The sequence below is a fragment of the Geotrypetes seraphini genome, chromosome 3 (assembly GCF_902459505.1).
Source record: "Geotrypetes seraphini chromosome 3, aGeoSer1.1, whole genome shotgun sequence".
Lineage (NCBI taxonomy): Eukaryota > Metazoa > Chordata > Amphibia > Gymnophiona > Dermophiidae > Geotrypetes > Geotrypetes seraphini.
In genome coordinates this window covers 194,301,257-194,318,119 of record NC_047086.1, presented here as the reverse complement: position 1 = coordinate 194,318,119, position 16,863 = coordinate 194,301,257, and the positions used below count along the sequence as shown (strand labels likewise).

The following is a 16,863-nucleotide window of genomic DNA, read 5'->3' as shown; positions in this document are numbered from 1 at the left end:
GACACATGTCCCCTAAAGCAAAAAATAAATAAATAGAATTTTTTTTTCTACCTTTGTCTTCTCTTGTTTCTGCTTTCCTCATCTACTTGTCAGTCTCTTCCTTTTATGCACTCTCTGTATGCCTCCCCCTTCCATCTCTCCCTTCACCCCCATTGGTCTGGTATCCATCTTCTTCCATTCCCTCCTCCAATGATCTGGCATCTCTCTCCTCTCCTTCCCTTCACTCTCCCACACCCCCATAGTCTGGCATTTCACTCTCTCCTCTCCCTTCCCCCCCCCACTTCCATCAGCATCTGTCCCCTTTCTTTCCCTCCAACCTAATTTCCTCCAGTATCTTTCCCTCTTATGTCTCTCTCCCATTTCCCTGCATACCAATGCCATCAGCATCTGCCCCCTTTCTCTCTCTCCACCATCCTTCCATACCACCCTGCCCCCTTTCTCTCCTTCCACCACCCTTCCATGCCTCCCTGTCCCCTTTCTCTCCCTCCACTACCCTTTCATACTCCTTTCTCTCTCCCTCCAAACCAGCAAGGTCCTGTGATGACTGGAGCTGTGAGGGTGCCTCTCTCTGCTCTTCCTTTCGGTGGTCCCTCAGAGCCCTAAATCACCCGGACAACCCTTCAATTACTGCAGTGTTCATCAGCTCGATCGTCTTGTCCTCGATGATAGAGTCCAGCTCCATATTGCTCCGCACGCCCAACGCCGAGCATCATCCCTGTTCGCCTCATGCTAATGCACCGTGGAACCGCAGCGGCGCTCCTTCTCCTCCCGCTCTCAAGCGCCACTGTAATCCGCCCGCTCCGCTAGCTTAATGAGTTCAAGGGGAGACTGAGGGAGTTCTATCGGAAGAAGTAAGTGACATCGGAGGGGGTGGACCGGCAGACGCAGGGAGTTGCATCAAGGTCCCACGATGACTTCGGCTGCCAGTCCACCCCCCTCCGACATCACTTATTTCTTCTGGAGTAGAGGTGGCAGAAGTAGTTACCGCGGGACCTGCCTGCACTTCAGCGCGGCTGCCAATTCTGCTCCGGAATAAGTACGGGGAGTTGGTAGCCGCGCTGAGGTGAGGTGCAGGTTGAAAAGTAAGGTGGGAGGTTCCAGACCTGTCCAGCTGTGCACCCCCCCTAGGGCGTGCAACCGGGCGGTCTGTCCCCCCACCCTGCCCTTGGTACGCCACTGGCCTCAGATATATTTCATAGCTCATCCACCCTTCCCTTTCCTGAACATAGGAATAGCCTTATTAGGTCAGACCAATAGTCCATCAAGCCCAGTAGCTCGTTCTCAAGGTGGCCAATCCAGGTCACTAGTACCTGGCAAAAACCCAAAGAGTAGCATCATTCCATGCTGCCTATCCAGGGCAAGCAGTGGCTTCTCCCATATCTGGCTGAATAACAGACTATACAATCTGCAAACACAACCCATTAGTGTGTTCACCCTTCTCCTCACCCCCCATTTTGTTTATCCTCCTTAGCTCTTTGGGTGCAGTGGGTGCTGAGCATCCCCAGTGTTCAGGGAGGGCTAATTGGTATTGTGTTTGGAAACCCCAATCATTTTGAAATGTCAACAGTGATATTCTCCATCGATTGTTCCTCAATTGCATAAGTGGTAGGTAACATCAGAATGCTGGACAGCTTCTCCTATGAGTTGGAAACCATAATGTAAGATTCTAATGAGCGTGTAACATGACTTCAAAGTGCAGTATGTCTTGCCAATTAAGTTTTTATCTCCAAATAGGGTGACCGTGGTGAGACTGGTTCTGCTGGTGCACCTGGAGCTCCTGGCCCACCTGGATCTTCTGGTCCTGTTGGTCCTACTGGCAAGCAAGGAGACCGTGGTGAAGCTGTAAGTATCTTCACTGGAGAAAATCTTTGCCTTGGTTTTAGCATTTAGGGGGTAATTCTCTAAATTGGGAGCCAACATTTAAGCACAAAAACAATCAGAGTACTGTCATACACACATATATGCCAATGTATGCACAGCCTGTGTAAATGACAATATCCTGGCTACATGCTTTTCTATAACCTTGAGCTTAAATGCGATGGGTTGCAGTTTGTAAAAGTGCAGCTTGCTCTACTACTCCAGTGTCCCCCAAACTTTGTCAAGCCGTGGCACACTAAACGTAGTAGCCGTGGCTTGAGGCAATTGGAAGAGTGCGGACATTGGTGCGATGTCACACGCATGCATGATGTCATCATGCCGACATCCGCACATGTGCAAAGGCCCTCCAGACGGGCTCTGAGCCACCAGTGTGGGGGGCCAGCAGGGAAGATGTGCGAAGAGAAAGAGAGACGCTGGCACTGGCTGATTGCCAACAGGATGTGCCTCTCGCCGTGAGAGGCATATCCTGTAGGCAGTCAGCCAGAGCCAGCACCTTTCCTCCTCCCCAGCATCTCGCGGCACACCTGAAATCTCAGGAGACACACTAGTTTGTGATACATTTTACTACTCATATGTTTGCTAAGCATTATTGTTTGGATGTGTCCAGACTTTGGTGCACATCAGTGGGGCATAGTTCTATAACACAAATGCTCACATCTATACATGTTATGTAAATGTTTGGAATACATGCATGCATCTGTACATCCCCAAAATCTGAAATATGAGAACAAACAATCCCATCTAGCATCTTAGTTAACAAAGACTGATTCATTACTGGCAAGTTATAACTACACACTATGCAATCGCACACCATGGTGCCCCCCTCCCAATGCACAGTGCTTCTCTACTTTTCAGTCCCCCCTTCCCAAAATCCACCCCTTTCTAAACCCCTCACCTGCAAGCAAAAGACTATGCCCAGCAAGCATAGCTACACTTTGCAGAGCCTCCCACTCAAGCACGTCCAGGCATTGCCAGGTCCTGACTACGTGTGCATTAAAGGAGGTGGGACTCGTCAATGCCTGGAACGTGCCTGAGCAGGAGGCTCTGCAGAGCACTGTTGCACCCAGGGCAGGATTAATTTATCAAGGGCCACTAGGCACACAAGTACACTGGGCCCCCCTGCCCCGCCCCACCCCATCATGTGCCCAGGCGGAAACAGGAAGCTACATCAGAGGGAAGCTTTGGGCAAGCAGCACCGCTTGCAATATTACAGTTCCTATTGCCTTTCTTACCTGCGTTGCTTGCTTGTCTTACTTTCCATCAATGGAGGGCCTGCATTGCTGATCGGGAGCTGGGGGAAGGGGCCCGCATTGCTGATCGATGCTGGAGGGGCCCATTGCCATTTGGAAAAACAATATTGATGCTGTCCTTCATCGGGCCACCCTAACCATTTCAGGTCCTAAGCACATGCCTACTTGACCTATTGGTTAATCCTGCCCTGGTTGCACCCGCAAAACATAGTCCCTCACCCACAAATGGAAGTCTCAAAAGAGAGGCAGACCCTAGGAGGGAGGAGCAGGAAAGAGATAGGCAAAGACTCCGAATTGCATCCTAGGGGGAAGGGGTCAGAAGGGAGGCAGCGAGGTGCTCTGTGCTTCAGCCTTTACCCCTGCCTCTGTGCAACAGTGCTACCCGCATATATCTTGCTACAGCCCTGACTGCTGGTCTGTAATTAGCACAAAATGCCTTATTCTGCAACTCGACTCCACCCCAAATTGCTTCCAGTACTGACTCCACAGCCCTGCCTGTTCCTTGTGATAGTGAAGCATTCACCCCTCCCAGAAGGAATACGGGCAGATGACTCTCATACAGCTTAGAGCAGTGGTCTCAAACTCAAACCCTTTGCAGGGCCACATTTTGGATTTGTAGGTACTTAGAACATAAGAACTGCCATCTCCAGATCAGACCTTCGGTCCATCAAGTCTGGCGATCCGTACACGCAGAGGCCCAGCCAGGTGTACACCTGGTGTAATTCTAGTCACCCATATCCCTCTATGCCTCTCGTAAGGAGATGTGCATCTAGTTTGCTGTTAAATCCTAGAATGGTGGATTCCACAATAACCTCCTCTGGGAGAGCATTCCAGGTGTCCACCACTCGTTGCGTGAAGCAGAACTTCCTGATATTTGTCCTGGACTTGTCCCCCCTTAGCTTCAGTCCATATCCTCTTGTCCGTGTCACATTGGACATTGTAAATTTTTTTCCTGCTCTATTTTGTCGATTCCTTTCAGTATTTTGAAAGTCTCAGAAAGCCTCAGAAAAAAAATAGGTGAATGTCTTATTAAAGAAATGACAATTATGCATGAGGTAAAACTCTTTATAGTTAATAAATCTTTTCTTTTGGCTAAGTCTTAATAATAATATTGTCATTTATAGCTAAAGAGACATATGATCAAGAAACTGTTTCATTTTACTTTTGTGATTATGATAAACATACTGAGGGCGTCAAAATAGTACCTGGCAGGCCGCATGTGGCTCCCGGGCCGCGAGTTTGAGACCACTGGCTTAGAGGGAACATTGCACTTCATCCAAAACACCTAAAAAACTTATGCTCCCAGGTCTTCATCCAATGATTCCAGATTCATATCACCTGCCATTGTAATGATTACATGGGACACAAACTAATCTAGTAACTATTTAGTTTATAAGCCCCTAGTCCTACCACTCTCTTCCCCCTCTTGGTTCTTCCTAATTCACTTTACATAAAACAATGAAACAGAAACAAGCCAATGATCTGTCCAAGGCAGATTTACTTTAAATTCTATATGTATGAGCATATCCTTCAGGCCAGTCACCAGATCCAAAATATGTCCCTTATCTGTTTTAGAGCGATCTACATATTGCTCAAAACATAACACTTCTAATCCTGAAAGAAAATATGCTTCCTTATGTCAGTCTAAAAGCATTGAAATGCAAGTTAAATATCTGCCATAAAGACCGAAATTGTAAATTAATCTCAGCTATCATATCTAAAGCTTCTTCCCATAGGATCCAACTTTTCAAAATGATTGGTGGTGCTAAACTCAACAGAAATTAGCCCTCCCTGGATACAGTCAAAGAATTTGCTTAATATTGGGGGTGTTCAAGCATCCGCTACACCTACAGAGCTGGCTCCTATGCTTCTACCCATCCTTATTTCGGATAGGGAGCAGTATATGTAACTATTATATCCTGCTACTCCTGAATTTGCTCAAATCATAGCCCTTCCTAAAAAAAAAAATCTCCCTCCCTTGGCCCTACAGCAGCCTCAGAGAAAACTTTATATCCAAATTTCAGCCAAAGTCCAACCCCCTTATCTCTTGAAAACCCAGCTTCCATAACTGTTAAATAAAAAAAAAATCTAGGGTATATTAATAAATAAGATCTGCTATTACTAACTCCTTCTTCCACGACGTGACATTGCAGAGTCTTTGTGAAGAAATTTTCTAATCTACTTTGCAATGTCTACAATGTTGACAGATTTTCTATCACTGTTCTCCCTTTGTTCCATTATGAGTGTGGGCATTGAACGTTCTCATTCTTTCTCTTTCTTTTCTCTAGGGAGCTCAAGGTCCAATGGGCCCAGCAGGTTCTGCTGGGGCTCGAGGCATACCAGTAAGTACAATGTGTTGCAAAATTATATTCTTGATGATAATCAGCAAAGTAAAATTATATGTTGTCATATGTAACTTCATTCTGTGTTTAGTAGAAGTATTATCAACAGAAAAAAAAGGATGGTTATGTAACAGAAATTGCGCAGATTGTATTAACCTACAGAAGGGCTCTCCAATTATTAGGATTTATAAACCTGCTGAATTTTCTTTTCAGGGGCCTCAAGGACCTCGTGGTGATAAGGGAGAAGTTGGTGAAGCTGGTGAACGAGGTCAGAAGGGTCACAGAGGTTTCACTGGACTCCAAGGTCTGCCTGGCCCACCTGTGAGTATTGATCATCCTTTCAATTACCAAGCATCAGCTCTAAGTTGTGTATAGCCTGAATAACTTTCTCTATTCCACATGCTTTTGCCTAATCTTAGAAACTGCAGTATAGGCAGAGATGGATCACAAGTTTATGGGCCCCATTGGCCAAATAGTAGATGGGGGGGGGGGCTTCTCTCCCGTTCCAGCTGCAGCCACCAGATTGTATAGGTAGGCTTATATGCAAAGCCAGTCTACATCATGAGAAGGGGCTCCCCCAGACCCTGAGTCCAATCCAGCAGGCCTTTGCAGGGATCTGTTCCTGAGTACAGGGGACAGCCGAATGCTGCTCTAGAGCCCAAGCAGAACATGGCATTGTGACAGACTAGCTACACGCAACTTTCCGTAGTTTAGAATCCTTCTGAGACGTGCATATCTAAATATCTAAGAAATCATTCAGAATTGCAGAAGCTGTTGGGTAATTAATTAGCAAAGCTCCTCTTGATGCTCTCAGTTATTGCGTTGCTGACAATGAGTGATGATCTCCTGTTTTATTTGCTTTTGTTTCTATATAGGGTACCTCTGGTGATCAAGGTACAACTGGGCCTGCTGGTCCTGCCGGTCCAAGAGTAAGTGAAACCCATTTTCATATGGTGCATTTGGCACTCATATGATCCATATCCTCTGTGGGATAATAACATGGGAGAAGAGAAAGACCATGCCCCCAAAACACCAGTCTGACAGACCATCATCATTACATAGTAATAATCAAAGCCCTATCATTACACAATACAAATTAATTACCACGTATTGCACAATAACACTTCAGCACGCTCAAGCTGTTAGACACTAGTAGTCTGAGAAAACTCATTGCAGTACAGTTGGAAAATCCTAGATGCTTCTTGCTCACATGTATATAGATATGCAGTAACAGTGCATACTGCACACACACACACACACACACACATGTATACAGTCAGCACCCTCCTCATACAGAGAGTACTTTTATAAAAGAGGATACATAGGCACACGTGCTGTGTCTGTTTCATAGAGGCGAGCTATATGTCTATGTGCCTTTTGAAAATGATACCAGGAAAATTGGGTGTAATTATTCCAGCTCAGAGTGCAGTAACATAGGCCCATATGTGCAGATTTTACACAGTATAGCAGTGGTTTCCGACCTTTTTCATGTAAAAGGCTGCAGTGTGAATACGAGAAAGCTCTGAGGGCCACCACAAGATTTCAAGCTTACACATTGACCTAATTTTGGAAACCACTTTGATTTGCTTGTTCAAACTGGATATTAAAACATTACAAATTAATACTAATATTGATTATACAACACTTCAAGGATATTGTTTAAAAGCTCACTTTATTTTGGATTGTCAACAGTAGCAACACATTTAAGAGATTGTTTACCTAAGAACATAAGAATTGCCGCTGCTGGTGGTCCCTTACTTTCTATGGGGAAACTTGCTTTGATATACGAGTAATTTGGTTTACGAGCATGCTTCTGAAACGAATTATGCTCGTAAACCAAAGTACCACTGTATATATATATATATATATACACACACACACTCACACACACATTACCAGTCTTTGCCGTGACTTATTCCAGTTAGTACAAGTTTGCGTAAAGAGTTTGATTTTATTTTTAAAAAAATATTCTTTAAATGTAGGGATGTTGAGTTGGGTGATAGTTGAATCCTGTTGATGCACTTATTTTTGCTGTCTTATTCTCTGTAGGGTCTCCCAGGTCCTGTTGGCCCTTCTGGTAAAGAAGGCTCTAATGGTCACCCTGGTCCTATTGGTCCTCCTGGTCCCCGTGGTCGTAGTGGTGAAACTGGCCCCTCTGTAAGTATTACTCTTGCTGTGAAGGCCCAAAAATTGCAAATAGCTTTATAAGAATAGGTCTGATGATTGAGAATCTGTCTCTTTCTTCTATGATTGGGCAAGATCTCATGATATCACAAAGCTCTTACCTTGGTGGAGCTTAATAAGAATACTGAGGAGATGAGGTACAGAAACACACACTAAAATCCAAGATGGTAGTTATATTTCACCTGTACTGAGTTGACTTTTCTAGACTATTATGGTTGAAAAAAGTCCAGCATTGTTATTGGTCAATCAGCATCATTTGACTGTGTACTTGGAAGTCCTTTGAGAAACAAACTGTCAAATACCATGTACTAGGCAAATGCCTGTTGACATGGCTAATTCGTCTAAATAAAAATGTTAAGCGCTTGATCTGCAGAAGTTTATGCAGGTCTCAACACCAGTGGCTAAAAGGCCTGAGGATGTGTTTAGGTAGTGGAAGGGAAATAACAATATAGATTGCATTTTCAAATCTATGCAAACTGAGGCTTTCATAAACAACATATACTCTTGCTTTTTATTTGCGAATTGGTGTAAAGCCTCAAGGCAGAGTTTCCTGTAGGGAACATGGGTGTCCACTACCAGCATTCCTAGCATATGGAATGGCGCAGTAATATCAAATTTCAATCACAAAGTAGAGGGCAATTGTACAACAGGTCAACTAGTTTGAGATGCCAAGCAGGTGCCTTTTGAGGCTATTTGACTATGACGCTCATTTTTTTTAAAAAAAAAGTCTTACAAAATTACCCCAAGGTCATTTGGAAATCTTTTTTGTGCATATAAAATTGTCTGAGGCTGGAGAAGGGCATGAGAAAGACAAAATGAGTGAAAGTTGTGCAGGGAGGTATGAGAGAGACACATACAGGCTGGGTGAAGGCTGTGGGAAGGGGGTATGAGAAAGAAACTGATGGGGACCCAAGATATGGTGATAGGTGAAAAAAAAAAAAGGGCAATTGCACCTATCTAGAGGGTGCTGTCACCCAGATGACAGCATACTTTGGGAAGGAAGACTATTAATTTCTGCAATTGATTAGCAGAGGCACTTTAAGGAACTGATTTATTAAAATTTCTTTGCCCACAGGCCCATAATAGGGAAAACATCTAAAGGATTTATTTTTATATGTCAAACTTCACTAGGGACAATGTTGGAAGGGTGAGAGAAGTGAGAAAGGTCTTAGACCCTGGTGCCTATGTTTTTTTGGCTGGCTCCTAGATTTAATGAAAATCTAGGCCTGAATTAGACAGTGCATAACAGGAGAGAGTGACAGCATTTCAAGCTGAACATTGTATATGGCATTGCTTTCTAACAAAGGTTGCTTGTTCTTATCCCAGGACAAGCAGGCAGCTATTCTTGACTGATGGGTGACGGCACCGACGGAGCCCCGGTACGGACAATTTTAGAGTGATTGCACTCTAAGAACTTTTTAGAAAGTTCTAGCTCGGCCGCACCGCGCACGCGCGAGTGCCTTCCCGCCCGACAGAGGCGCGCGGTCCCTCAGTTTCTTAGTTTCCGCGGAGCTAAGAAGACGCGTTTTCAACGGCTGTTGAAATTTTTTCATAACTTGCCTTCCCGCTCGCGTAAACGTTTGGCTTAATTTGCCTTTTTTCTTTCTTTCATTTTGTAAAAAAAAAAAAAAAAAAATCTTTCATTTTTTTCTTCAATTTTCGGTTTTCCCCGGCGGGGCCTTCTGCCACCATCGAAGCCTCGGCCTTCGATTTGGCGGAAGCCGTTTTTCCTTTCATGCCCCCTCAACCGGGTTTTAAAAAGTGCCAGCGGTGTGCTAGGCCTATATCTCTCACGGACCCACACAACTGGTGTTTACAGTGTTTGGGTCCTGAGCATCAGGCCTCTTCTTGCACCCGCTGTGCTACTTTGAAAAAACGAACATTAAAAAATCGCTTAATTCAACAGCGATTGTTGTTCGGTGCCGATATGTCCGACCCCGTTCCTTCGACTCCGGCTTCGGCACCGATTCAGTCGGCACCCTCGTCTTCGACGCCGCGTGATTCCACACCGGCATCCCAACAGTCAGGTAAGCCGGCTAAGAAGCCTTCCCCGCTGGAACGTCTTCCGGCCTCGAGTGCAGTGAGCCCAATCCTGCCGCCGGTTCGACGCCAGCGGAAGCGCTCCGCCCCTATAGAGGTGAGTCCCTCGACATCGGGCTCCTCATCTCCGGGGCGTCGAGCGGCACCGCAGGTACCGCAGAAGAAAAAAGCGGTACCGGTGCCATCCCTCGATGACCGCATTACGGCCATCCTTCAGGTGCAGCTTAAGGAGCAATTAGAACGACTCCTTCCTGCTATCATGACACCGAACCTTCCGGTGCCAGTTCGCACCGAGCCATCGGTACCGGTTGCTGAACAACCTGTATCGGTACCGATTGTGGAACCCGTATTAACCGCTTCCACTGTTTCGGTACCGCCTCACCTAACCTCCTCGGTATCGATGCCAGTTCTTGCACCGGAGCCGAGAGCTCACCATCAATCGGTGCAGACTTCGGCACCGGTGCGTCCGTTAACTTCTCCGGACACGGTATCGATGAGGTCGGGTAAGTCGATGCGCAAAACCCGACACATGCAAACGTCGACACCTGAGTCTCGGGACCATTCTTCCCATGTAAGGGACCCTGATCTGTGGGGAGACTCAGAGGAACCCTTTCTTTCTGAAGGAGAATGTTCCTCAGAGGAGGAGGATTCGGCTGTCCCTGACCCATCCTCCAAACAGGCCACTTCCTCTTTCTCTAGTTTTTTGAAAGAGATGTGTGAGTCCTTATCCATTCCTTTGGAGGCTGAATCCAAAAAGTCTAAAGTTTTTTTGGATGCCCTTGATTTTGATCAGCCTCCAAAGGAATTTTTGAAACTTCCCCTTCATGACATCTTGAGGGAAACTTTCTATAAGAATTTAGAGACTCCTTTAACTGTCCCAGGGGCCCCACGTAAACTGGATTCTCTATATAAGGTAATTCCCATTCCTGGGTTCGACAAACCTCAACTACCACATGAATCCTTATTTGTCGAATCCACCCTTAAAAAGACTTCAGGAGCCAGTGTATATGCATCTGTCCCTCCTGGCAGAGAAGGAAGGGCCATGGATAAATTTGGTAAGAGGCTCTACCAAAATGCTATGTTAGCTAATAGAGCTAGTAATTATGCTTTTCATTTTTCTTTTTATTTAAAGCATCTCCTTACCACCATGGCTTCTTTCGAGAAATATCTTCCTTCACGAAAACATTCCACTTTTCATACATGCTTGTCGTCTCTTCTCCAATTGCGTAAGTTTATGGTGAGATCCATATATGACACTTTTGAACTTACGTCCAGAGCGACAGCAATGTCAGTAGCTATGCGTCGTTTGGCCTGGCTTCGGGTATCCGAGCTTGATGTTAACCATCAAGATCGGTTAGCCAATGCCCCATGTCTAGGGGATGAGCTCTTTGGGGATTCCATGGACTCAACCACACAAAAGCTCTCTGCTCATGAGACGCGCTGGGATACCCTGCTCAAGAATAAAAAGAAGCCTCCTCCGCCAAGACCATACAGGCAGCAATCGGCCTATCAACGCCGTTTCACAGCCCGTCCATTGCCTACCACTGCTCAACAACCTAGGCGTCAGAGGCAACAGCAACGTCAGCCTCCCAGACAACAGCAACAGCAACAAGCTGTAAAACAACCTCCTCAGCAAAAGTCACAGCCCTTTTGACTTCATTCTCCGCAGTATAGCCAGTATCCCTATTCCTGCTCTCCTGCCTCAACCAATAGGAGGTCGACTTTCTCTGTTCCTCAGCCGGTGGGAAGTAATCACTTCGGACCAATGGGTCCTCAACATCATCCGCCACGGCTACTCTCTCAACTTTCAGACTCTCCCACCTCAAAGCCTGCCAAAAGAGTCTGCTTTGAACAGTCCTCAATCAGCCCTCCTTATTCAGGAGGTCCAATCCCTCCTCCTTCTGAACGCTATAGAGGAAGTTCCTCTAGATCAAAAGGGGCAGGGATTCTACTCCCGCTACTTTCTAGTTCCCAAAAAGACAGGAGATCTCAGACCCATCCTGGATCTTCGCGATCTCAACATTCATCTAGTAAAAGAAAAATTCAAGATGCTTTCTTTAGCCATCCTTTATCCCCTTCTAAATCAAAACGACTGGCTATGCTCCCTCGATCTCAAAGAGGCTTACACTCACATACCGATCAATGTAACCTCAAGACCATATCTCCGATTCATGATCAATCATTGTCATTACCAGTACAAGGTGCTACCCTTCGGTCTTGCCTCATCTCCAAGGGTATTCACCAAATGTCTCATTGTGGTGGCGGCTTTTCTACGCTCTCACCACCTGCATGTATTTCCTTACCTGGACGATTGGTTGATCAAAGACACTTCTGCCCAAGCGGTCCTTCTGGCCACCAACCAAACCATCCAGTTTCTGCAACTTCTGGGATTCGAGATCAATCTACCCAAATCTCATATCATTCCCACTCAGAGACTTCAATTCATTGGAGCGATCCTGGATACACTCCTCATGAGAGCTTTCCTACCATCCAATCGTCTCCAGACTCTTCAGTCTCTATGTCACCAGGTGCTTCCTCTGCCGTCCATCTCAGCAAGACAAATGATGGTACTCTTGGGGCACATGGCATCCACAGTTCATGTCACACCTCATGCCCGTCTTCACCTGCGCACTCCTCAATGGACCCTTGCTACCCAGTGGTCCCAAGCGTCGGATCCTTGCTCACGACACATATCTGTGACATCATCTCTTCGTCAGTCTCTTCAATGGTGGTTGGTATCCTCAAATCTATCCAGAGGTCTTCTGTTCCATCAGCCTCCTCATCAACTAGTCATCACCACCGACGCCTCTCTGTATGCATGGGGAGCTCACTTGAACGAGTTCCAGACTCAAGGTCTTTGGTCAGCCCAGGAAAGGAAGCATCAAATCAATTTCCTGGAACTCAGAGCGATGTTTTACGCCCTCAAGGCCTTCCAACACCTTCTCTTTCCTCAGGTCCTTCTGTTGTGCACAGACAATCAGGTTGCGATGTACTACATCAACAAACAGGGTGGGACAGGCTCTCGCCTTTTATGCCAGGAAGCCCAGAAGATCTGGACTTGGGCCATAGATCATCATCTCTTCCTGAAAGCTATATACATTCAGGGGAAACAGAATTCCTTAGCGGACAAACTCAGCAGAATTCTCCAACCTCACGAGTGGACACTCGATCCCGTGACTCTGCAGTCTATCTTCGATCAATGGGGCACTCCTCAGATAGACCTCTTTGCAGCTCCTCACAATCATCAGCTGCCCCTATTCTGCTCCAGACTTTACTCTCCACACCGTCTAACAGCAGATGCTTTTCTCCTCGACTGGTCGAATCTGTTCCTGTACGCCTTCCCTCCTCTGCCTCTCATGTTGAGAACCTTGTTCAAGCTCAAGAGGGAACGAGCCACCATGATTCTGATTGCTCCGAGGTGGCCCAGGCAACATTGGTTCTCCCTTCTACTTCAACTCAGTTCCAGGGAACCTTTTCTTCTTCCTCTGTTTCCTTCTCTGCTTACGCAACAGCAGGGAACCCTTCTGCATCCCAACCTCCAGTCTCTACACCTGATGGCTTGGTATCTCTCGGGCTGAACTCGACTGATACTCTTTTATCTCAGCCCGTTCGTTCCATTCTGAATGCCTCCAGGAAACCAGCCACTCTACAATGTTACCATCAAAAGTGGACGAGGTTTTCTTCCTGGTGTCTTCTTCATCATCTTGATCCCACTTCCCTAGCGGTGGAGACGTTGTTGGATTATCTTCTTTCTTTGTCTGATTCTGGCCTGAAGTCCTCTTCCATCAGGGTCCACCTCAGTGCCATTGCAGCTTTTCATGAGCCAGTCCATGGAAAACTTCTTTCAGCTCATCCCCTGGTGTCCAGGTTCATGCGTGGGCTTTTCAATGTGAAACCACCTCTTAAAGCCCCTCCGGTTATCTGGGATCTCAATGTGGTTCTTTCAGCTTTAATGAAGCCTCCATTTGAACCTTTAGCTACTTCTCCTTTCAAATTTCTCACTTGGAAGGTACTTTTCCTTATTGCTCTTACCTCTGCCAGGAGAGTCAGTGAGCTTCATGCACTGGTTGCAGATCCACCTTTTACGGTCTTTCATCATGACAAGGTGGTTCTGCGTACACATCCAAAGTTTCTCCCCAAGGTTGTCTCGGAATTTCATCTCAACCAATCCATTGTTCTACCGGTTTTCTTTCCAAAACCTCATTCTCATTCTGGGGAACAAGCTCTGCATACTTTGGATTGTAAAAGGGCTCTTGCTTACTATCTGCAGCGTACGAAACCCCACAGATCAGTTCCCCAACTTTTTCTGTCCTTTGATCCGAACAAATTGGGACGTCCTGTTTCTAAACGCACGTTGTCTAATTGGCTAGCAGCGTGCATTTCTTTCTGCTATGCTCAGACCGGACTGCCACTGGAAGGTTCTGTCACGGCCCATCGAGTCAGAGCAATGGCAGCATCTGTAGCTTTCCTCCGTTCCACTCCTATTGAGGAAATCTGCAAAGCTGCTACTTGGTCCTCAGTTCACACTTTTACATCTCATTATTGTCTGGATGCATTCTCCAGAAGGGATGGTCACTTCGGCCAATCTGTATTACAAAATTTGTTTTCTTAATGGCCAACCTTCCCTCCATCCCTCTTTTTGTTAGCTTAGAGGTCACCCATCAGTCAAGAATAGCTGCCTGCTTGTCCTGGGATAAAGCACAGTTACTTACCGTAACAGGTGTTATCCAGGGACAGCAGGCAGATATTCTTGCGTCCCACCCACCTCCCCGGGTTGGCTTCTTAGCTGGCTTATACTAACTGAGGGACCGCGCGCCTCTGTCGGGCGGGAAGGCACTCGCGCGTGCGCGGTGCGGCCGAGCTAGAACTTTCTAAAAAGTTCTTAGAGTGCAATCACTCTAAAATTGTCCGTACCGGGGCTCCGTCGGTGCCGTCACCCATCAGTCAAGAATATCTGCCTGCTGTCCCTGGATAACACCTGTTACGGTAAGTAACTGTGCTTTTTTTCTTTCCACAGGGCCCTCCTGGTATACCTGGGCCTCCTGGTCCCCCTGGTCCTCCAGGTCCTGGCATTGACCTGTCTGCCTTTGCTGGCTTGTCTCAACCTGAGAAAGCCCCTGATCCTATGCGCTACATGCGTGCTGACCAAGCCTCCAATAGCCTTCGCCAGCATGATGTAGAGGTCGATGCCACTTTGAAATCCCTCAACAACCAAATTGAGAGCATTCGAAGCCCTGAAGGTAGCAAGAAGAACCCCGCTCGCACCTGCCGTGACCTGAAGCTGTGCCATCCTGATTGGAAGAGTGGTACGTTCCAGTGGGAAACCTAATATAACTGCACAATGCTTTTTTAACTTACTATGATAGTCCATGTGGTAACTGGTATCAGACATAGGCACCAACTCTATGGGTGTTAGAGCACCCCCACTAATTTTTGCAGCACTACCCAGACATCAGAACTAAAATTTTCCCAATGTAGAGCTGTAGGGGAAAGTAGGCTGTCTTCTCAGTGTCAAGTCATAAGCTTTACTAAATAAAAAAACTTCTAAGGCTGGACTTAAATTTTCTTAATGATGTTTCATGTCGCAACTAGGATGGAAGAGCATTCCAGAATGTGGGAGCTATTCTGGGGAATATAGTCTTATGCATAGTAACATATATTATTTGTCTTAAAGATGGAACAGTTTAAAGATTTTGTTGACCAGAACATATGGGTCCTTTTATCAAGCTGCGGTAGGGGTTTAACGCGCGGAATACCGCGCCTTAAACTGCCTGCCGTGCTAGCCGCTAACACCTGCATTGAGCAGGCATTAGTTTTTTAGCTGGCCGTGGGGGTTAGCGCGTGATGAAATGTCTGACGCGCTAACCCCACTAAATAAGGATAAGTAGTCGATCCATATATCCTCATTTATTTTGCTGAAATTTAAAGGTGAGAAGAATTTTAAAAGTTATTCTATGTTTAATTGGTAACCAATAGGCCTTATACAGTAGAGGGGTGACATGATCATATTTTTTTGCCTTTGAAAGAAGTTTGCAGTATTTTGGATAGTCTGTAGTCTTCATATCTCTGTTTGAGTAATTCCTTGATATAACGCATTACAATAATCTTAAGTGTGAGGTAATAAAGGAATGAATTAGAATGCCGATTGTATATGCAATCTGCTGGGTTATCTCATAGCTACGTGGTCACTGTCTGTTATATTCTGTAACAAAAATATTAATAAAAATGATTGAACTGAAGAATGATAAGAAATGATGGTTCAAGTAAAGATGATTCAGATCTAATCATTTTTAACTTATAATAACATTACTGCATGATGGAACTTATTTGTTGATGAAAAGTTAGCTTACTGTCGAGGATAGCTCCAAGAACTTTAATGGTTTTGACCATTGTAATTGGATTTCTTCTTGGGCTGCAAAAACCTGAGGGAATGGTACAGTTTAGGGGTGATGAAATTTTGTGCATGAAAGAATATATGATAATCTTAAGGTGGTCAGACTGGTTGAAAAGGTGACAGTGATAGCTAGAAGGATGCTTGGGTGTATAGGGAGAGGAATGGCCAGTGGGTAAAAGGAAATATTGAAGCCCCTGTATAAGACTCTGTTGAGACTTCATTTAGAATACGTATTGTGTACAATTCTGGAGACCACACCTTCAAAAAGATATAAACAGGATGAAGTTAGTCCAGAGGAAGGCTACTAAAATGGTTGTGGTCTTCATCATAAGGCATATGGGGGCAGACTTAAAGATCTCAATATGTATACTTTGGAGGAAAGGCGGGAGAGGGGAGATATGATAGAGCTGTTTAAATACCTATGTGGCATGATTACACATGAGGTGAGTATCTTTCAATTGAAAGGAAATTCCAGAGTGAGAAGGCATGGGATAAAGTTAAGAGATGATAGGCTCAGGAGTAATACTTTTTTACAGAAAGGGTGGTAGATTTGTGGACTAGTCTCCCAGTAGAGGTGGTGGAGACAAAGACTGTGCCTGAGTTCAAGAAGGTGTGGGACAAGCACATGAGATCTCTTAGGGAGAGGATGAGATAGTGGATGCTGCAGATGGGCAGACTGGATGGGCCATTTGACCTTTATCTGCCATCATGTTTCTATGTTTCTCAACTTTGTTCTTACCACTGCCCTCTATGTCTATTCTGACCATGCTTAAAA

General features: G+C 45.7%; 1 protein-coding gene across 4 annotated transcripts in view; it reads left to right on the top strand.

Moving 5' to 3' along the window:
- The window catches only part of COL2A1 (collagen type II alpha 1 chain), a 226,507-nt gene that overhangs the window by 199,596 nt on the left and 10,048 nt on the right, over positions 1 to 16,863 (top strand). For all 4 annotated transcript variants that reach the window (XM_033938906.1, XM_033938909.1, XM_033938908.1 and 1 more), the window contains 6 exons: positions 1,735 to 1,842; positions 5,417 to 5,470; positions 5,684 to 5,791; positions 6,346 to 6,399; positions 7,520 to 7,627; positions 14,712 to 15,000. In XM_033938906.1, coding sequence (XP_033794797.1) covers positions 1,735 to 1,842; positions 5,417 to 5,470; positions 5,684 to 5,791; positions 6,346 to 6,399; positions 7,520 to 7,627; positions 14,712 to 15,000 — 721 coding nt within the window. The remainder of the gene's footprint in view (positions 1 to 1,734; positions 1,843 to 5,416; positions 5,471 to 5,683; positions 5,792 to 6,345; positions 6,400 to 7,519; positions 7,628 to 14,711; positions 15,001 to 16,863) is intronic.